The 22,280-nt window shown below is 37.8% G+C and overlaps 1 protein-coding gene across 5 annotated transcripts in view; it reads right to left on the bottom strand.

The window, feature by feature from the left end:
- CDK14 (cyclin dependent kinase 14) overlaps positions 1–22,280 on the bottom strand; it is a 321,875-nt gene that overhangs the window by 75,833 nt on the left and 223,762 nt on the right. For all 5 annotated transcript variants that reach the window (XM_061369041.1, XM_061369045.1, XM_061369046.1 and 2 more), the window contains 2 exons: positions 22,136–22,199; positions 9,019–9,067 (listed from right to left, as the gene is read on the bottom strand). In XM_061369041.1, coding sequence (XP_061225025.1) covers positions 9,019–9,067; positions 22,136–22,199 — 113 coding nt within the window. The remainder of the gene's footprint in view (positions 1–9,018; positions 9,068–22,135; positions 22,200–22,280) is intronic.

Raw genomic sequence — 22,280 nt, 5'->3', positions numbered from 1 at the left:
AGTCTGCTGTTCAGCATAATACCAAGAGAGTTATAATAATTTTAATGCAGAATGTGTGCCTTAGGATATGGGATTGACTCAATGCCTGAATGAAAAAGGTCAGCTCCCTTTGGAACCACTTGCCTCTTTGCCCTCCAGCAATGACAGGTGCACCAGCCCTATGCCGAGGCTCACTATTCACAGTGTGTTGCTGAAGATACATAATGTAACCTCTCCATTTTAATGCATCAGCGAGGATTACTGTCTCCTATCTTCCTTCTTTGACACTCAGGTCAAACAGACACTGAACATATATACATGATGATCAGCCTGCAGCCATTTCACATTCTCAAACAATAGCTTCAAACTTTAAAAGGTAGGTTATTTACAGAAATCACTAAATTTAACTATGAAAACCATTTGGCTAGCAAACAGCTTCAAGCTTTGAAACAAATCACTGTTTTTATGAGTCTCCTAAAATGCCACGTGTTTTTTCATTAATTTAAAAAAAAATAATTAAAAAAAAAAAAAAGAAAAGAAAAATTCTTACTTCTCTCTTATACGGTAGGAAAGAAGTCAGAAAACTGAAGGCAGATACATGAAGTGCCACAGCCAGAAACGCAGGAAAGGAAGCAATTAAGATTTTCTTGCCAAAGCTGTAATGAATTTTGCGAGATGGTCACAGGACAGTCTCACAAATGGCAACCTGGAAATACTTAAAATTACCATCCTACCTCAAAAAAGTAGGTGTTAAGAATTATGTTCAAAACCCCACATCAAATCATCATAAAAGTCAGTAAAATAAATATTTATCTGAGGTAAAGATACTTTGTGATGTCTGTACCACTGCAGAAACCTTAACTACTGTATGTAGGTCTTTGGCTGGCAACAGAGCCAAACAGCATGGGCTTTGAGATTGGCTTAAACTATCTGTAGAGATGACAAAACTCAGTAGCATAATGAAATTATTACATTTATTGCCTCTCTGTACTGTCTCTCCAAATTCTGTACATTTCTGAGACCCTAAGATGAGAATCAAAGGAACTGTTGAGTTAAGGAAAAAATATCTGTAATACATGACAAAAAGCAGTGGATAATATCAAGCCGCTTATGCCAACAGCAGTGGCTTAGCACTAGGCAGTTTTGAATGCCAGCCCAATTCTTCAGGCGCCTATCATTCTGGCTTCACTTTGGAAGAATCTTGTCTTTAATGGCTACAGACAAATAATGAGAGACACAGCAGTAAGGTCTACTTCACTTACATTACTGCCTTCACAATATGTCTTCAATTCCTCAGGCAAATATTTTTAAAACACATCCCAGAGACACAATTTTGTCAGCAACATCATTATCTAGAGAAGAAAGATTTCAGCAGAGAGGCCAGCAGTACAGAACTGTAGCAAGAGGGCAGAACTAGGAATGTGAGGATATAATGATGCCTGGTGCCTCTGATCAGAAAGTATTAGACTTCAAACCAAGAAATGAACCCAGACACTATGGCAACATATGAGTAACAGACTACCAAAAACATAATTCTGAGAAATTAATAAAACACTGGCATGTAGAAATGCGTAAGAAGAAAGAACAACTGGAAACATCTGAAAAGAGTTGATCAGTAAGTACTCAAAAACATTAATGAAGAACATACTTTGAAAAAAAAAATTATACCTGGAAACACCAAATAAACATGTCTATCTGATATACGTCTCAATATCTTAAGGAATTCTTAAGGAATTAGTGAGGATAGCAAACAAATGTAAAGCACCTTTTAAAAGTCCTTCCAGGGAACCTCTGCAAGAAGAGTTAGTTCTCTTTCCTCATTTCTGTTTACAGGGTTATTACTGGAGATATGTTACTGTAATGTTAGCTAACTTTTGTCTGCATTCTGAAGTATTGTATTAGACTTAAAAAACATATATACATATACTTCCTTTCTGATTTTTAAATAAGGAAGGGAATCTTGGCAAATATTTGCTGGATGCTGACACACAATATAGACAGTAGAAACAAAACAGACAATACGGAAGCAAAACCAGTTTTAGGAAAATCTACAACAAAATGGCAATCAAAAGAAAGAAAATGTGACTAATGAATAACACATCAGATAAATAGATTATTTTTAAAAATGGACTTAATCATTGGTGGAATAAAGTGACAGGAGATAATGTGTGATGATTTGCTCTAAGAAATCTTGCTCTGTAGACAAACTCCAAAGAGCTGAGATATAATACACTATCATCTCATGGACTGAAAACTGGCTAACAGAGCATAAGCAATGGGTAAGGATGAGTGGCAACATACGGAGTTGAAGGGAAGTGTCCAGCAGTGTGCCAGAGGGATTAGCGTTAGTCACAGTTTTATTTAACATCTTTATTATGACCTGGACCAAGGGATACACTGCATACTGAATCAATTCTTAGATGAAACTAAATGTTGGAAACACCATATAAGACAAAGAAATTAGTGCAAAGAAGCTAAAAGTGATATACATGAGCAAAAAGTGTCTACAATAAGATCAAGCAGAGAGAACTACAGACCATGGGAAGAATAACCCAAAATATGGGTAGGTTCGGAGACAGTAATGCCAACAAACTCTAGTCCAATGCCAGAAACTGAATTAAATGATGCAGAAGATAACAAAGAACACCCATGTACGCTATGGCTGTCCTTTCACACAAGTAAGGAGTAAGGTATAGGATGGTAACAATCTAATTTTACTAATGAAACATAGAGTTATTAGGCTATTGTGGTTCAGATTAGGAGGTTTATTACTATTTTTAACTGGGCCAAGAGGATGTAACATAATACCTAAGGCTTAGCATCACAAAAAGGGGAGGGAAGGGAGAGAAATTTGAACCCCCCCGCCCCCCCAAAAAAAGAAAAAATTGAATGTTAGGATAAATATTCTATCAATGAGATCTCTTCGGAATACTCTTTCCACCCTCCAAAGTTTTAAAAGTTATAACATTTGAGCAATCTGCAGTTGTTCCAATCTCACAGAAACATTCAAATACAAATTTTAAAGAATGTTTCAACTTGGCAAACGCATGAGCAAAGGAAATCCAGAGATCTTTCTCAGTCAGTGGCTTTAATCGGCATCACAGAATTCATTACCAGGGGGCTGACACAACCTACAGTGCATTTCAGCTTAGCACTAGCCGCTCCTCGGGTGAGAACGGTGCCTTTTGCACGGCTGCAGCTGAGCCCCCTGTACGGAGCCAGAAACGGTACTAAGCGGGTGCAGTGTACAGAAGCAGACAGACACACACACAAGCACTGAAGTGCAAACAAGCAGCTTCCACCACCCTGAAATTACTGTAATAAACCCCATTAAGTACTGAAATAAACAAGCCGTGTTCGGAAAACGTTTGCAACCAAAACGCGGCCTCCGCCAGTGCCTCCTCCCCGCCCTGCGCTGAGGGCCCTCTGTGCCAGCTCGAGCGCTCCCCCTCGCGCTGTCGCCTTATGGCGGCCTCGCTCCCGCGTCCCCTCACGGCCCGCGGCTACCGCACCTGAGGGGAAGATACAGGAGATAGCTGAGTGTCTGATACCGGAGAACCGAGCGGATACTGGGGAAGTTGGGGGTTTGTGTGTGTGTAATAAATGTGTGTCCTGGTCCTGGTAAATGGCTTCTTGTTTGTGCTGCACGTTGTGGTAGCTTTGTCATGCCGGGATTCCTAAGCTCCTTCAGGCAAAAGGTAACGACTGATAAAGGAGTGTTTATGTGAAATATGAAACAAAATGGGAAATTAAAAAGGTTTTGTTTGGTTTTTTTTTTTTTCAGTACAGCAGTATCACGGCAAATCAGGAGACAGAGGCAGGTTCATGCGTCACAAAAACACAAATGTGCAAAATCCTCTCATTTTGTGTCCAGTTTCCACCCATGCTCCCCCCCTCCCCCCGGATTCCTGATCACTCCTCAAGTGCAGCCTCAACATACTCAAACTGCACACAGTCGCACACATGTAATCCACTTTTTGCATAGGTATAGCTTTAAATTCTCATCGCTAAGTTGTATCTGGCAGAAAGGTTTTAGCAATGACAACACTAAAGCTTTTTGTTCCTGCTGTGCTTGAGAGCTTGAATATTCTTTCTGTGGCGCTACAGACTACATTTCAATGAGGAACTCTGGTGAAGAGACAGGAGGTGAAGGGGATAAAAGTGACAATTAGGAAAGAGTTTTGTCTTTAGTCAAAACCCCATGAAGGCAAAGATTTTTCTCAAAAAAAAGCCCCAGACAACAGAACCCCAGACCAAAAATCCTTCCCAAGGCTCAGCTCTGAACAGTTCCATAGTTTGTGTTATTCTTGAAATGAAATACAGACCCCAAATATATGGACTTGTCTCTGTTCACTCAAATTGCTTTCTTCAGGAAGTTTTCACTGAATAACAGTCCCAAAATAGGCCAGTCCATCCTGGAATGCAACTTTTGAACACCCTGGCCTCAGGAGGGGAGTTCTCAAGTACAGAGGCTATCTTGTTAAAGGAAGAAATCCCCAGCAGTGGGACTGGCTGTGAGAATAAAGTGTTATTTATATAATAAATACTGCCATGTTGGGGAATTACGAAGCAGTAGTTCTATTTATGCAGAGCAGAATTTGTTTTCAACAGCACCTTTTCTTTCCAACCTAATTTCTCACAATACAACCCATTATGACTGAAGGATCTGAAAAAGCTTTTTATATCCTACCAAATATACACAAGGATAATTAGTTCTCTTTTGTTATTCTTCTGTATGGGTTTATTATTGTGGAGAAGCTTTTACAAATTGAAAGCGGTTGCATTGCATTCTGAAGGCAGAGCTGTTCTTGGTTTTTATTGTGTAGAGATAATTGAACAGAAAAGTTCAGGAAAAAAGGTTAAAATATAATTCATTATGGATTCTATAGGAAGATCAGATTACCACATCTTAATTCTTTTTAGACCAGTATTTTATAATTGCATTCCACAATATGTTAGGTCATGCAACGTAGGGGAAGCTTCACACTAGATAGAAGCAAATATCAATGCAATTTTTGTTTCCTAGCATTATAAGCATTTTTGCAAAATTTATAAACCACTTCTTATCTAGCAAATATTCTCTTTATAATCTTTAGGTAGTTTGACAACCAGTGAAGAAATCCAGGGTTAAAGTCTCCAAAGAACTTAATACTCTAGAAGTGGTACATACATTATTTCCCTAAAGTACACCTCCCAAAAGTAAGTCTCTATTATTGTGACCAATTCTATTTTAAAAATTTTAGGGATCTGACTTACTACATAATGAGCCTTCTGGGTTTCACTTTGTCATTGCTGTTACATTCCACACTTTTTAGCTATTTTCCAGTTAGACTAGGAATTAAAGAGCCACTGGCTTGTGTCCATCATTGTTCCATTGTCTGGCTCTGCCTTTAAAATTCACATCTTGTGGAAGCTAGTGTAGTCAATCAGGTGCAATTATTTTGCCTCCAATATACCATCTGTGGCTTTTGGGGAGGTTTGGTGTTGCAGGTTTTTGCCTCTGTTCTTCTGCCCTGACAGACACGAAGCTGGCTCTGTAGATGTTGGAAGTGTTATTCTCCCTTCTTACCAACCTCTCCTTACATAAACTGAGTCTCTTTGAAGACTTCTAAACCCATATTCTCACTCTTCCATGCCAGGACCTCAAAACATATATATGAACAAGATAAAGGGCCAGACTGTGCCTGAAAGATGGAACAGTAGATAGTGAAAGCTTTATCGTGTTTATAAAATTAAAGGTGTTCTCTTCCAGTTTGGGAGCACAAAGTTCAATGTTGTGCTCTGTTTTAAAGTTTCTATGGCAGTTTCTGTGTGAAAAATTCCGCAGTTTTTTTTGTATCTCAATATTCCCCCTTACAGAATGCATTAACAAGGCTTCATGTCAGAGGAGCTTAAGCATACACATAAATCTTTCCAAGACCACAAACACTGGTTTTTAAGCTGTATCTTTCAAAGGTACTATGTCAAGAGGAAGTAACTGCAACAAAACCAATACATATGTAAAACCAAAAGGCTTTATGTCTTAGGTCTCACATTTATCCTAACTACAATTAAAACAATTCTGTTCCAAATGGGACATTTTTGTGACATCAACAGTCTTCAACAAATTAAATTGGGAAGTTTAAAAGGATATATTTTTTATTTTCTTTTAGGATCAGAGATTACTGCTTTTTGAAACATGCTAACAAAGAAAGAAAAAATCTTGAATGAATCACTCTGTCCATGTATTAAGTTTTATAGCTGAATTATAAACCCTTGGGAATATGATGTCTGTAACAGAAATGTTTATATATCCTTAACTACAGCTGTGCAAGCAACAGCGCTCTAATACAGCACACAAATAAAGATTTACACTAGAAAAAGAGAAAATCCTTTACATTTTGAATGTGATACATAATTTTGAGGCACTGAATATTTCCTATTGTAGTAGAACTCCAATATGAAGCAATGAACTCTGTGTATTGTCATTGCTTTCACTCTTTGAATCCATTTATGCTGAGAAATTGTAAATCCTTCTTTATGCATGGAGCATAAAATCTAAATATTTTTGAAGAGGTTTCCTATAAGTTAAAAAGCTCAGGACTTATTTGACTCAGCCTGTGATGTGATCACAATTTGTGTCAATTATGAAATCTCAGAGACTGAGGGTTTGTTCTAAGCAAATTGGGTTTTGGTTTTGTTGGGTTTTTTTTTTGCTTTGTTTTGGGCGGTGTTAATTTTTGTTGGGGGGGGTGTTCGTTTCTTTTTTGGTTTTTTCTTTGTTTATTTTATGAAAAAACTTTCATGCAATGTCCTTGAAAGAAATAAATGAAAGCAACTTTTAAAATTCAAATTATTATTGTACTTATTCATGTACAGGAGATAGTGCTGGGTCTAACTGCTGTTAAAATACAGTGAAACATTCAGTCCAAGCCTGCAGAATGGGTGGAACAGAGTGTCAGAATCGATTCACATTACTTACGGAAATATATGCCCCCAAGCAAACACACTCACATCCATATTAGTTTCCTTGTCCCTCTTTCCCAATCCAGACCTAATTGCCTATGTTGCAACATAATTGCTTCTTCCAAGCTTTTGGATTTCATTAACTACTTTCAAAGAAAAAATGATTTTGCAAGTTTGTTCATTGTTCAAGGACAGAATACAGAAAATTCTAGTGACTGACTTTTAAAAATGAAAGCTATGACTTTCAGGGAATCATATTATTCCAAGCAGAAAGACTGAAGTAGAGTCAAACATTGCAAGATGTCTGCAAGGATCACAAGAACTGGCAAAACTCACAGAAGCCACTATAAGTGACATTGATCTTCCTGTTCATCCCTCTAAAGTAAACTGGAGATGGACTCTTCCATAAAAGACACCAAATTAGCCTCCCAGTCTGAATAAAAAAAGCCAGAAACTTTCTTTCCTTTCCAGTGTTGAAATTCAATCAATTCAGGTACATGACGCTTAACCTTTGTGATGGCCTGCACTGTCTTCAGTGCCAGCTTTATGTGTCCAATTGGAGGAATCAGAAAGTTACTTGGGAGGATCCAGCAGTTATGCAGAGCGAGCTACAGAGTCATGAAGAATACCTATGAAGGACGCCTGGCTCTGCAGACATACAGGTTCTGACTCAAAGAACGAACATGTTTGGTATCACATCCAACAACTAACACTTAATTTTAGCTATGGTCGTATTATATTAAGAGACTTCTCCCTCAGTTAACCACAATTTCAGAAGTTGTTAGGTTGGTTTGTTTGTTTTAAAATGAAAAATGCCTTTGTGCTTCAGTCCAAAACACTGGACCAAATTGGTTTGGGAAGGAGCAAATGGAGAAAAAATAATAGAATAGCAAAGTAAATACAAACCTCATCACATTTTAGGCAAGTGACCATGCTAAGAATTTTACAGCTGTAGACACACTCCATTACTAATAAACTAGGACACTGAAAAAAGATTTAGACTTCTACACTATTAGTAACTTTTTTTCCTTATAATAAACACATTCCTTTACCAAAACATTTAATATTTTCAAGTTCAGTGGTGAACTTGGAGGAGGAGATACTTCAGACTCCTGCTGTCTGTTGAACTGCCTGGAGAACTACCAACCAGACAGCCAGTTGCTACCAACAATAAAATTCAGAATGAGTATCGGAAAGAAAACAGCAATTCTGGTGCATCAAAGGCTTAGCCTGATTGCAAAATATTTCAGTGAAAAGAGAGTGGTGAAAAACTCTTGACAGCTTTTCTAGCAGGACAAGTTGTTGACATAGCTGCTACCATGCACATCCAACTCACATATTTTGAAGAAAGCAACTGGGTATGCTTTCTTCAAACTATAAGAGATATTAATCATTTAATGCAGAGCTGCTCAAATATCCTATCTACAAAGATTCTTCATGTGCTGAGAAATCTTCTAATAAACTTTACAGAGATGATTTATTAGGCATTCCTTGTTTATTAGGCGACCTTTCTGGCTTTTGAGCACAATACCTTCTATCAGTTTCCATCTGATGTAAAAACTCAGGAAACATTAAAGGAAAAAAACAATGGAAAAAGGCACATTGATTTTTTTCAGTTGTGATAATTAAAATATAACTAGTATACAACTGGTATGGTTATCAGCTCACAGCAATGACCAGATGGACCTGGCAACAGGGCTTGATTATGTGGAAACAACACTCAAAAACTGATTAGAAACGTATTATTTAAAGGTCTCTTTATTGTTACAGGTGAATAGGGAAAACAAAATTCAAAACTGATGGCCCAAGGTAGTAAAGTAACACTGCATCTCTCAGTGAGCTCAATACACTTGTCAGCTGACATCTCCAAGATGAAAATATGACACTATACAGTTTCTCAATATTTACAAGTAATTGGCAATTCAAAAATAGTCAAAGCTGGCAGAAACAGGAAGTAATAATACTTCAGTAATTCCTTATCTGTACTGTAATTAAAAAAGATAAAGACATTTTAAGTCAACTGTGATAACTTCAGCTTGGTATGAATCATATTTTTGAAGAGTCAAAATAATAATGAAAGAAAAAACAACTTACTTATTCCATGCTTGCCTAAGGTTTTTAGGGCTGTACTGTGTAAACCGTTCTGCAAGAAAAAGAAGAAGCATAATAAATTATTTACCCTAAACCCATGATTTCCCCCCCCCCAAATATCTATTGTCAATTTTCATTATTTCATCAGCTCAAGTCCCAAGACAGGGAAACCAACTACCGTAGGAGCAACTGCCATATGAACAGGGAGAAAAAAAACAAACCCAAACCTCCAAAAGACCCCCAGCTTGTTAAAACAAACCAAACCAAACCTTCATGACCTAAAGCTTATTTACTTGTGGCATCACCAGAAATGGAAATTTTTACAATTATTTCTATTTGTCTGCTAGGGAAAAACAAGAAGCCTGAAATCTAGTATGTTTTTTTCCTTCATCACAAACACAGTTCTCTAACCTCACTGCCATGTTTCCGTGCTTCTCAGGAGGTGTAAGAGTAAGGCACAGTCATGCAAAACATAATGGCTACATAAAAGTCCATTTTCTAAAGAACACTTACAAATAATGAGCAGAACTAACAAATATGAGATTTATTTACTCAAAAAATGATTTCTTAAGTTCAGATATAAGTACTTTCCCTCTCATATCCAAGAAGATGTTTGCTCTGCAGTAGGACTCTAGTTGGCAGAGGAAGATGCTATGAAAGCTGCTGCTGAAGTGAAGAGCCGGTACTCTGTTAACGCTTTGAAAAGGAGCTAAGTGCCTCTCAGGAAGAAACAAATGCAAAACAGCTGCAGAATATAATAACACTTTCCGTGAAACCTCACTGTATTGAAATCCTAACATATAGACTGGTACTCGCCCTGTTCAACTGCCTTAGTGTTATTGCATTAGTTGCTGTGAAGAAGTCCTCAACTTACAAAATACTCCATAAAATCTCAAGATTTTGATTCCTCTCCACCCATGAGCATGACATTTAACAGGCACATTGTACACTTACCACAGTACTTCATATACATATATGCACACACAGTTATGCATCTTACTGTGCAAAACAAGTGCATAAATGTAGTGGGTGGGGTTGTATTGAAATTCCTGGATTTATATATTCTACTTATATCAGTTCTAAGGTTGTCATATATGCTTCATACATACTCACTTCAACAGATGCCAAAACTATGGTACACACAAAATTCTAGCATTGATGTGGATGATTTTGTTTGTTATACCTGGTGGGTTTTTTTTTTTTGTTTGGTTGGTTTGGTTGTTGGTTGTTTTTTTACTTTAACTGGAAAGATGTATGCAGAAACTTCGACTCTCGTTGACTTCATTATTGGAAGTTTTCACTACACAGCAGACCTGCAAACTCTGAGGGCCACTTCACACTTACAAACCCTGCTGCTTTAACCAGACTGATGCAGTTAAAGAAATGAAATCACTCCCTCTTAGATATGTTTGACAAGTGTACTGAAAACTGGAAGCTACATGACTATAACTAGTTTTAGCACTGATATAAATATCACTTATGTAATATTGTATGTAAGTTACTCAAGTAACTTTCTTAGCAAAACCCAACAAATGCTAACTACATGGTCATATTCTTAAAGGCTTTTAGATGCAGATAAATGCATGAAACAAAAGCTTAAAAGTTTTTGGGGGGGTTTGGGGGTTTTTTTTGTTTGTTTTTTTTTTTTTTTGGGAGGGGTTGTGTTTTTTTGGCATTACCAAGGAAACATTTCTGCATCTAAAGAAAACATTCTACATCTGACTACTGTAGATGACCATTAGAATAGCACCCAGCTGACTCCTCTGTCAGAATAAAGAAGTTTATCTAAGAAAAGAGATGACTTTCCGCAACTCACAGATGTGCCATCATTACGTAGCTCTCAACAGACTAAAGTTATTAGGTTGAATTTTTATGAACTGTGTCATACAGCTTTATAAACTTTAATTTGTTGTTAGGATTAGGATATTGTAAGATATAAATTATAGTCAATGTGGTACATTTTATTAATAGAAGAATCTATTGCTTTGTAAATATATCATTCCAAATGAAATATTCTTATTGCTAAATTTATGCATATTTCTTAACATATTTGAACTCATTTCTGATATGTTTTATTGTAAGTATGTGCAATTGATGAGACTGCCTTACAATTTTCTGTGTGCAAATATTACAACAAAATAACTTATCACACTTGAAGCATTCAGATTAAAACTATAGGAAGTGCCATTTCTTTTTATCTCTATTATGCAATGCATGCAATGCATCTGCTACAGATGTGCCAATGCCCCGAGGCAGGTCTTTAAATAAAATGGGTGAAGTAGTCAGGATCATTATTAGATGCAGCCATGGATCAGTACTAGGAACATGGCTCTGGAGTCAGTGCCTGTGATTATGTTTTAATACCCAACAGCACAAAGAAAATTTCTGCACTGAAGTACATGTTCTGTAGTAAGTAGCTCAAGCATCATATTGGCATTGAGAGTAAAACCCAAACTTACAAGGGAGAATAACATTACAATTCAAATTGTACCTGTTGTTTACTAATTCAGCTTCTGCTCTCCATAGGAAAAGCCTGAGCTTCAGTAAGGTTAATAGCCAAGTTGCACTGGCCCAAGCTCACCCTTGAATTTCAAATTCAATTTTAATGCACAAATGTGCATTGAAAACGTATACGCAATCAGATACTTACCTACATGAACTGGAATAAAATAAAGACTTTCTATACTTTATAAGTAAGTAGTTCAACACTGTCCATTCATTTATGGCAAAGGCTGAAAAATAAGATGCAGCTAGACAGTGCTGCGTAACAAGCCTGAGATACACATGGGAGGGAGATCAGCTAATGAAGTGCAGATTTGCACATTAATCTATTTTGGTGTAAAAAAGTACTGGGTGGAAAGAGAACTGAACTGACGAAGCATTACTGAAAAGCTGGCTAGACCTGGGGAAAGACAGAATTTGATTTTATCTGTCATTCTGCAATATGTTTTGGTCAGATACTGAGCTGGATCAAACTGGCACAGCAACACAGACTTCAGCAGAGCTACATTCACTTAAAACAGTTGAGAATTACCATATACAACATATTTTCTTGACTGGGCTGTGAGAGTTTTAGGCTATTTTCTCTGTGGGAGGAAAACATAAGAGTCAACTACTTGGCCAAATTGCCTTAAGGCTTTCATGTGCAAAGATCCATTTCAGTTCTGCAAGAAACAAGAACTATTGTTATGCCAGAGGAGTTTTTAGTGAAAAAGTGATACACTGGAACCAGTTTTGTAAATGCTGTTACAGGGGACATGCATAAGCAAAATGAACAAACTTCTCAAAGGGATCTTCCTACCTTATTGTCTACTACTCTAGGCTAAGCCTTAATTAAATAAGTACCTTACACACCATATTTATCAGTCATAGAGAGAGAAAGTTAGCGGGATAAATGTTAGGGTGAAACCCTGTCTATAGAAAGACAAATGTTAGTCCCAAGTCCTTTATTTCACACTCCATTTATATGCTGTGTGACTGCATGCCGTGCTTCTCCTAACTATTGGTATCAACTCTTTCCCATTTACTCCAAGCAGATTAGAGGCTCCTTACTTTATTTTTTTATATAAAAAAAAAATAATAGAAATGACATCAATAAAATACAGCTCATGTATTTCTACGCAATTCTGTGGTCATACCTCCAACCAGTCTTGTTAACTTTCTTGGACAGTCTAACTAGATGGGACTACTGTAGTAATTAAGCCCAGCCATGTGTATGTGCCAGTTCTTAGTACTTTCCTGAATTTATCCTTATTTAGAGAACGAAAAAGAGAGTAACAAAACCAGCTGCTTTTGATTTCAGAGTTGCCAGAACAGAGAAGCTGCAATAATCTTGTTCTTCAGCTTCTCCATCACAATGCAGGGTTCTTTAAAGTCCTAAATCATGAAACCACAATCTTACATACCTAGAACATCAATCTTGCAGTTACAGTATCAGCAAAAAAGAGATAACATAACTTCACAACTTTTATCTGAGGATCTCCTAAATGTGTCCAATTAATAACTGTAATTCAGTCCTTCAATTACATCCCCAGGTTTACTTCTGAGTTACTTGTCAGAGTGAATGACTCACACACGCCTGTAATAAATGCCTCTGTCCTTTACTACTAGATGGATTTGATACAACAAATCTAAAGCTATGCATATCTGACTGGGACCAACTGCATGAAATTACATTTTATGATACTTCCAACATATAATTCTGGTATTTGTTTTTCAAATGCTCCTGTTGATTCAATCATAAAAAATAGTAACATCAGTCAGTAGATCTTGACTGTATGCAAGATCCTGGGAATACTGGAGAATTACCATAAACACTCTCCTCAGAAGGAACCTTTGCCTGACATACACTATGAAAGGCAGCAGTCCAGGACATTCAAATCTCGGTCCATCCTTGTGGAAGAAATCCCATGTAGTGTAAACTTACTACCCCTCCCTCAGAACTGAAAAGCAAACAGGTACATGTAAGAATTTCATGCAAACGCTCACATAATCATCCACTCACACAACCATCCTCCAGCGCAAGTCACTCAAGAACATGAAGCACACCATCTTCCTGAGGCAGCTGCTCACTCCCATCAGCATTGAGATTTAAGAAGCCTGAAAAGCAGTGTGTTTACAGATCAAGATTTAATCTCAGTCGTATTTTGAATTTTCAGAGTTCAAACTGTATGTACACTAGAGTTAAAATCTTTTCAGATTATTATTATTATTAAATGTGCTTATTTTGAATAAAAACACTGGCAGACCGACACAGTAAACTCATCTAAAATTTAAAGTAAAAAGTGTGATTTTAATTTCCTTTATGCAAACACTTAAATATTTGTACATCTTTTGGGAACAAGTTCAGAAAAGAACATCTGATCCTCTGCATTTTTATCCCAAATATACAGTCATCATCCTTACTAGCAACCATGTCTCACTGTTAAAGAGCCAGATCTGACTTTTTATGTTGGTGCTTATTTCACTGCCATTGGTGATTTTTGCTTATGTGAAATGAAAGAAGACATTTTTGGTTTTATTTAAATCCCACAGCACCTAAGAGTGTTTACCATTTGCTTCTTAGAAGGCCAAGTTAGAGAAACTTGATTAATTAAGTGGCATGTTCATAATCAAATGCTGTGTAAAAAGATCCCTAGACAGGATTTCATAAATAAGAGCAAACGTAAAGTATTCATATTTTTTACTGGAAAGAAGTACCAATTGCAGTATCTTCCTGTAGCAAACCATGCACTCTTAAAATTTTAAAGAGTACAGAAAAGGAGTAGGCTAACGTATTACTCCACATCTTCAGAAGCCCAGCCTCAGAGCCCAGATTCATTATTCTGCCGGGTACTACACACAACCCACACAGAGATGTTGGGTGGTTGTTATACAAATGTTATGCTGTCAGTAAATGGATTTGAGTTTTGCTTCAAGACCTTGCAGCACAGCTTACTCAATGCCTTGTGTGCCAAGGAAGTTTTTAGGGCTGTGCCCTACAAACAGTAGCATCAACAAAGCTGCTGGAATAACGCTGCAAAATGGAAGCAAAAGTGAGAAACCAAAGGGAAGAGGGGGAGTAAATTTCTTGAGCCGGTTGATTAGACAAACCTGATGCATCAATAAAATTATGTTCTTAAAACAACTGTTACAAACTGTACGCAGCTTGAAGACTTAAAGGGGAAAAGAAACCTGTGCCAGAAAGCTCATCCATGACACCCAGCTGTATTAAGTGGTCTTAGAAACAACAGTATTTCTATTTCTTACATAAAGAATTTCTGTTCCCTTCTATTTCTCATTCCCTTTAGACAGCTGCTCTACAGCAACTCTGTTATACATGCATACTCACTTGTGTGCCTGCATATATACTTACATGCTCTCCACTGCAAACATCATTATCTGCCTGATAAACACGCTCCATCTGACAGCCCTGCATCAAGGGCAGGTTCAAACAGAAGTGAATTTCAGTAGAACCCACTAGTGAGCTTATTAGCAGACCACTGAAGCAACCACTGGTCTGCTGTGAGAATTGAAAAAATAAGCGCTTGCATTTTAAGTAACATAAAAGAAGATGGGGGGGTTTTCTCTTTTATCAGTCGGAAAAACACATGAACTATTGTACCTTTGCCACATTTGCCTTGAAAGGACCTAGAATAGGCATGAAAAGCTACATATGAAATTAGAAGCAGACTACATTTTGATTTTTTAGCTCCTTTTTAGCACTATTGATAATCAGCTTCTAGTATAAACCAAAGAACTTGAAATGCAGTTTGACTTCAAGGCATTTTTTATGTTGTTAATCACAACATGATGGCTAATATGCATTCCTTGATTAATGTTTTTCTATTTAAAACCAAATGTGATTAGCTGAAATGCAAATATTTAAACATCATCATAATTAATATTTTGAAAAGTCTAATGCATTTCTTTAACAGGGTTTTCTTTACATTTAAATTAAAAGTCTGAAGTGACTAACACTGTATTGTGATATGCAAGACTCATAAACTATTTTTATTAAAGATTCAATCCAAAACATATTTAAATTAGGTTAGTAAAAGACAAAGACAAGCATCCATCCTGACAAGCAAATTCACAAGCAGTTTGCAGCACTAATGTTCAGTTAGGGATTTTACTGGAGTTTTATCACAATAATGAGTTAAACTTTGCTATTTTTTATGCCAAATGTTTTGAGAAAAATTATTTCAACTCTCCAGCCTCCATCCCCATGGCCTCTCCTCTCCTCCCTTCCAAAAGCACCTGCTTTAGCAGAGCACAGGTCATGTAAACAGGAAGAATAGATGCTGTTTTCTAAACTGCCATGAGCATGAGCAGAAATTGTATTTTTAATAGCTAGCATTGTCTAAAGCACTGGACTTTTATATTAGATGGTTCCACTTTTTACCAGTGCTCACCCTAGCTCCCTTGCATATATAATAGTAACTTTAACATTCCAGTTTCATGCAATTTTGTTTAAAGTATGGTGAAAACACTAATGGCTCTCCTTCCCTTGGGTTGCGGACACCACAGACTTGAGAAAACACCAAATATTACAATTCTGCTAAAACTAAAGAGCAGGAGAAATTTGAAATTAGCTCTCATTTAAAGATCCCTCTCTCCTTTCTTCAAGTACTCAAATTCTTGGCAACTACCTCTATACCAGTAATTTAAATAGGTTCAAGACTGTTCATTGACTGAGACACCACTACTGTCCTGTGCAGACTGCTGCAGCACCCTTCCACTTCAGTCCTCCAATACAGGAGGTGGGAACTCCTTACAGGGAATGGTCCCAAGCCCACACTCATCCCCAAACCATGCCCAGGAAGTGCTAGTTGGCATGAGCTAAAGGCATGCCAGAGGCTGCTCTAACAGTTTAACTGCAGTGACTCCCACATCACCTGGGAACATTCACTGGCATCAGCGTGGATATAAACGAACAAGATATTGATCCAGCATCTAATGGAATTGTTGACAGGTTTTGGTGAAAAACTCCTACGAAAATTTGAAAAGCCGTATGTCCTCATATACAGTATTTCCATGGGTTTGTGCCAAAGCAGTTTAGTCTCTCAGTCCAGCCCTACTATAAGTGAGACTTAATCCTTTGAAAAACCTTGGTTATCAATCATCTGTTAAGTTGCAGGTAGGCAGATCATATTTCTAAACCGAATCCGTATTTACTGATCACTTGGGAAGCAAAGCAGAATTCCTGAGTCAGAACACCAGCTCGGCGGTGGTTTTGTCAGTCATAGACTCATGACTGTTTAATAAATCCATAAGGTATCTGTCAATCTGTGGCAGACTCCATGTTGTGCAGTATTTCCTAGGAATGCTGTTTTCTTGCTCTAGTTTCTTTTTGTCTTCCACTTTCTCCTTAAGGAGAATTTCTTCCTCTTAACTCTTTTCATCCTCCCTTTAGGGATATTCTTTTAAAAACCAGTGCTCAGTAGGTGTTTCCATTGTCTCAATGTCACCTTTTCAGGTGTATGACTTCATATTTTATCTGATCATCTGTTGAATATAGTAAGGTTCGGGCTCCTACATCATCCAAGATTAAGTATGTTATTCAATACTTTCACCTAGAAACTGTACTATAAGGAAACTGATGCCTAATGAACATTACAAAGCATTCTTATGTTTTCTTCACCTTCCTAACAGGTTACTTTTCCTTGACTGTTACCATCTTTTCATGGCCACTATTACTTCATATATCTTCTGTTGTGAGCTTATCTTACCTTCTCCCACTTTGCTCACAGACAGTACTTTCTGATAAAATTTGATTTAACTTCCCAGGATAAAGGTTATGCAGCATCAGTCCCAAAGACTAATTGAGAATGTAGGAAAAGTGAAAACTTAAGTGCAGATGTTTACCCAAAAGCTTATCTTGCTCGATTATTTGGACAGGACTCTGAATCTCGGAGAAATGGCTGGAGAAGAAAAGGTAAGACTCCAGACTAAGAGAAATGGGAGACTTAATGACAATGGATAGACTAATACACAAAAATCAGGAAGACTCAAACACAAGACTGGTAAGGAAGCAACTTACTTTGGAACGCTGCTTCATCCCTACTCATGCAGATGAGACACAGAAGATGCCTACTTTCATTTTGTTCTTGGAGATATTGGTCCTGTGATATGATAGGTATTGGATCTGGTTTAGTACAGCAAATGTACATATTTCTTAAAGTAACAAAAGAATAAATAGTGAAAACAGGTTCTCCTAGTCATGTGTCAGAGGGTCATATTCATCACTTAGAGTGCCTCTGTCCAATACCTGTAACATGAAGTTTCTAAGCTGGATGAAACCTCAAGGTTTCATTGAAACAGAAACTAACACTTCTTCATAATTTCCCTGAACTGCCTTCTTCTTTAAGGGCAGATAATTTACTTTCACAGTGGTGCTGAATGACTAGGTTTCTTTGGTGATATGTGAATACAGGAAGACTCACTCATTTGTGCCTGTGTGCACAAGTGCAAACACAAGCTGAGAGGACTGAGACTCAAAGGCCAGGCCACCTTTTAGCTTTAACATTTCCCATATTACTCAGAATATTTATAAGACAGAAAATAATCAAAGATCTCAAAGCAGGCAGATAAAATACAAGTTATTTTCTTACTTTTTAAATGGCAAAACAAATTATGACTTTTATTTTCACAATTACAGACTGTTAAAATCACTGAGGTTAGGTGTTTAGATGACGCACAGCCACCCACAGCTAGATTCAGGAACACATTTATTACTGAGCCTCAGACATGCTCCCACATATTAAGGTATCAGAGATCTTCATTGTTCATGCACTGACTGTTTTCCATAATAATCAGACCCTTGGCCACTGTGCTAGAGAAGAGACTAATGCCATGCTTTTCAGACACCTCTCTCCCAGTAAACTGCTCTCTGCAGCACAGGACTGTGCCCTATGAAATTACAGCATGAAAATTAGTTATTTAAGTCTGTATGCAAAAAGAAACACAATGAAATTTTGTTTCTACTCTCAATAGGCTTCCCAACTTCACAGGTATTTAATGTGCTCAGCATTTTTTAACTATAGTAACTATTTATCATTGATACTTCTGTTCAAGGCCTTATGTTTATGTTTATGCTTACACAACTTAGTTTACAGCATCAAAGCCTTGTCTGAGTGGATGTTGATATCCTTATCACCAGTGCTCTTTGCACTTCTCAATTTGTCACACACTTAGAGTTTGCAGCTATCGGTCTCAAAGCTCAGAAAGACACACAAAGCACAGAAGTTACTTAAACCCATATAATATTTATATGCAGTAATTTCTCAAATCTTAAAGAAAAATGGAATTGGCTCAGATTTGGCATGGCATTTCAGGTTTTCTCCTGCATTCTTCTGCGAAGGAAAGGAAAAGATTAAGTCATCTTAAATGTGCTATTAAAGCATTAAGCTCCATTTTTGCTCCAAAGAAGTCAGTTGGTGGAGAAGACTCTTTCAGTTCCGTATACTGGGGAAATTTTCTCTAGGGTGTAACATTTTCAGACTGACAGGGAGGGCACATGGCTGGCTCAGCATCTGGGAAAGCAGACAATGCAGCCTCCCCATAGCCAGAAATCCTTGTGTACCGAATGGCATGAAGGAAAGCATTTTTTTAAGAACCAACAGAGAATCTGGTAAGCAGGACCAAACAGCTCCACTTACCCTAACAGGATGCACAAATAGTGTAATTCCAAGCCCAGCCCTTAGGTGAGCACTTCATGCAGAGCATGCTTTAGTGGCTCTGCACAAACCAGTATGATCCTAAAGGTGATGCATTTTTCTTCTCTAACCATTCCACGGTTCATCAGCATAATGTCCAATTACTTGGTTTTGGGGTATATAAGCCAAGTTTTGGTTGTCAAGTTAGATTGCTCTTGGGCCTCTAAAAGACAAGAGGGCCATGGACCTGCGAATCCAGAAGAGGGCCATGAAGAGGGCTGGAACACCTCTCCTATGAAGGCAGGCTGAGAGAGATAGGCTTGTTCACCCTGGTGAAGAGAAGGGTCCGGGGAGATCATATACTAGCCTTTCAGTACCTAAAGGTAGCCTACAAGAAATCTGGAAAGAGACTTTTTACAAGGGCATGTAGTGACAGGACAAGGGGGAATGAATGGCTTTAAGCCAACAGAGGGGAAATTTAGATTAGGTAATAGGAACAAGTTCTTTACAAGTGTAATGAGGCACTGGAACAGGTTGCCCAGAGAAGCTGTAAATGCCCTATCACTGGAAGTGTTCAAGGCCAAGTTGGACGAGGCTTTGAGTAACCTGGTCTAGTGGAAGGTGTCCCTGCCCATGGCAGGGCAGTTGGAACTGGAAGATCTTTAAGGTCTCTACCAACCCAAACTGTTCTGTGATTACGCTTTCTATTGCTGTAATTTCCAAAATCAGAAAATGAGGACCCATAAGGCAAAAAAAAGCCATGAAGGATATAGGGTGGTACAAAATGTGCAGAACACACTAAGTATACAAAGAGGGCTTTTTCCTTTGGACTGCTCTTAGACCTGCACAGCGTACAGGAATTAAGGAGCTCAGTGCTTTGCATTAACAGGCCTTGGAAAGATTAAATAATTGCCAGCGAGAATAGCAATTACTCTGACTTGCATATCTACATACTTCACAGATGTGGAAAGGATCAGAGAGAACAAAGACCACACCATGCAGAAATGGTGAAAATACCGAGTGACCATTTTCTAACTTGGAGGCATCTTTCTTTCTGTCCCCATTCTGCATTTGTATAAATATTATGTATCCATAGCTGACAAAATCCATAGTCTGGGATGGAGAAAATAAAAGCACATCTAACACAATGCTTGTATAAAAATTAGATTTAATGGAGTGCCTACTGTGGATTTATTTCATGATGTTCTTCTATGGTAATAAACCCACATCCCCCAACACACTTGGAAGCCAAACAGAAAAATGAAACCAGTAAATTTCTTGGCTGCCATCTACTGTTCAAAACTTTCCTGTATCACACAGAAGAATAAAATCAAGACCAAACCAAAGAGCATGTACTGACATCTCCAGGTTTTCCCCTTCTCTTCACTATTTTTGGATAAAAACAATGTCTTTGGACTGGTGTTAAAAAACACTGTATTTTTGTAACTGTATTCCATGTGTATACCCACCTTTTAATAGGTACCAAGAATGAGAAACTTAAAACCTTGTAAACTTAATGACACACTGATTTAGGGAAGAAAATTGTAGTGGTTTTAGTATTTCAGTGAAAAACTGTATTTGAAAGATGTACTAATTCTCTACAGAACACCAGAGAGTGGGTGCACTATGCAGTAGTAAGACAGCATTAGGACAGAGACTGAAAAGCAATGTGAAAGAAAGTTACCTGCCTTCTCTTTTCTCAAGGCTTTGTGTTTCTATCAGGGTATGTCCTACAATATATTTGTTTCTGTATCTCATTTCTCTGATTTTGAGAGCTGACTAAATCAGTTTGTCGTTTTCAGCTCCTATGCCACATCTCCTGTCTCTTTGCTGCCCCAATGGAGCCACTATGGTCCTGCAGATCTGACAAAGAAGAAAGGCTGGAATGACAAGGAAATCTTTATGTTCACCTATAAAATAACTTGAAAATTAGGTTTAAATGGCATAGGATCCAGGCTGTTACAGTTTATGACAAAAGATGACGGGATTATCATCTGCAGCAAAGAGAACCAGGGTTTCATGAGAGGCCTGCAAGGACAGAAACATCTGAAATTGTATTCCTGGGTCACTTCTGTCACTCACTTCCAGACTTTAGTCATAGGGTTATATACATGGTAAGACTCATCCTAGTACACTGGGAGCCAATTAAGTGCTTCATCTGAAAGCATCTAGTAACCAGCTCTTTACCATCTAGTCCAAGCCCATTCACAGCAGGTCCAACAAGTTTATGCTGCTCTGGCCCTGTCTAGTCAGGTTTTGAACAGGATAGAGATGTCAAGCCTCTCTGGACAACCCATTCCAGTATTTCACCACCCCAACAACCAGCATATTTCCTACTGATTTGCCTGTTTGGCATGTTTAAAAACCAGTATTTCTAAGATCCCCACTCAAAAGTTAACAAGACTAAGTAATCACATATGTACGCATACATGCATAACAAAGCTGACCATGTACTTCTAATTTCTAGGGAACAAACTGCTCCCTCTCACACTAAGGCATCAGATGGTGAAACAGCTTTTCCAGAATGGTTGCAGAATGACAACTTCAAGTATAATGCACATTAAAAATTTGAACCTTTGTAGAAAAGTACTAGCAGATAACCTAGGAGTAAATACAGCTTTCACAACGTCTTTACTCTTTAGCTTCCTTTAGTATTCCTCAAAGTTCAGACTGGTCTGTGGAAAAGTAACACTGACTGGGAATCAGCCTATCTGAAAGGTACGATACTCAGCGGCTAAAGAATGCAAGCAGGTCAGGGCTCATGCTGTAATAAACAGGAGACAATGAAAAAGAAAGCAAATAAATTAAACAAATGAAAAAAAAATCCCACTGTGAGCACAATAAAAGGTAAGCAGCTAGAAGTACTGCACTATGGTTTGTGCACTGCGTACCAGGTCATTTTGATGCTTGTGGTCAGGGATGCAGTTATCTGTGTCCCGTATTTCCAGGAAGAGAACTTGGTTGAACTTGGTACTTCAACCTACCTGGTTTGAAATGGGGTAAAGAGTGAACTCCAGGCCATGTATCTTCATTTGGTGTTCCAAGTACCTTTGCAGAAAAGAGAAAAAAAATAAAAGACTTACATTACTTTAATGAAAAAGACATCACAAGACATACTATCACAAAAAG

The sequence above is a fragment of the Neopsephotus bourkii genome, unplaced genomic scaffold (assembly GCF_033783945.1).
Source record: "Neopsephotus bourkii isolate Nb327-2 ecotype Australia unplaced genomic scaffold, CSIRO-AGI_Nbou_v1 NB_1473, whole genome shotgun sequence".
In the NCBI taxonomy this organism is placed as follows: Eukaryota; Metazoa; Chordata; class Aves; order Psittaciformes; family Psittacidae; genus Neopsephotus; species Neopsephotus bourkii.
Note: the sequence above shows the minus strand (reverse complement) of the source record. Positions and strands in the feature narration are given on the sequence as shown.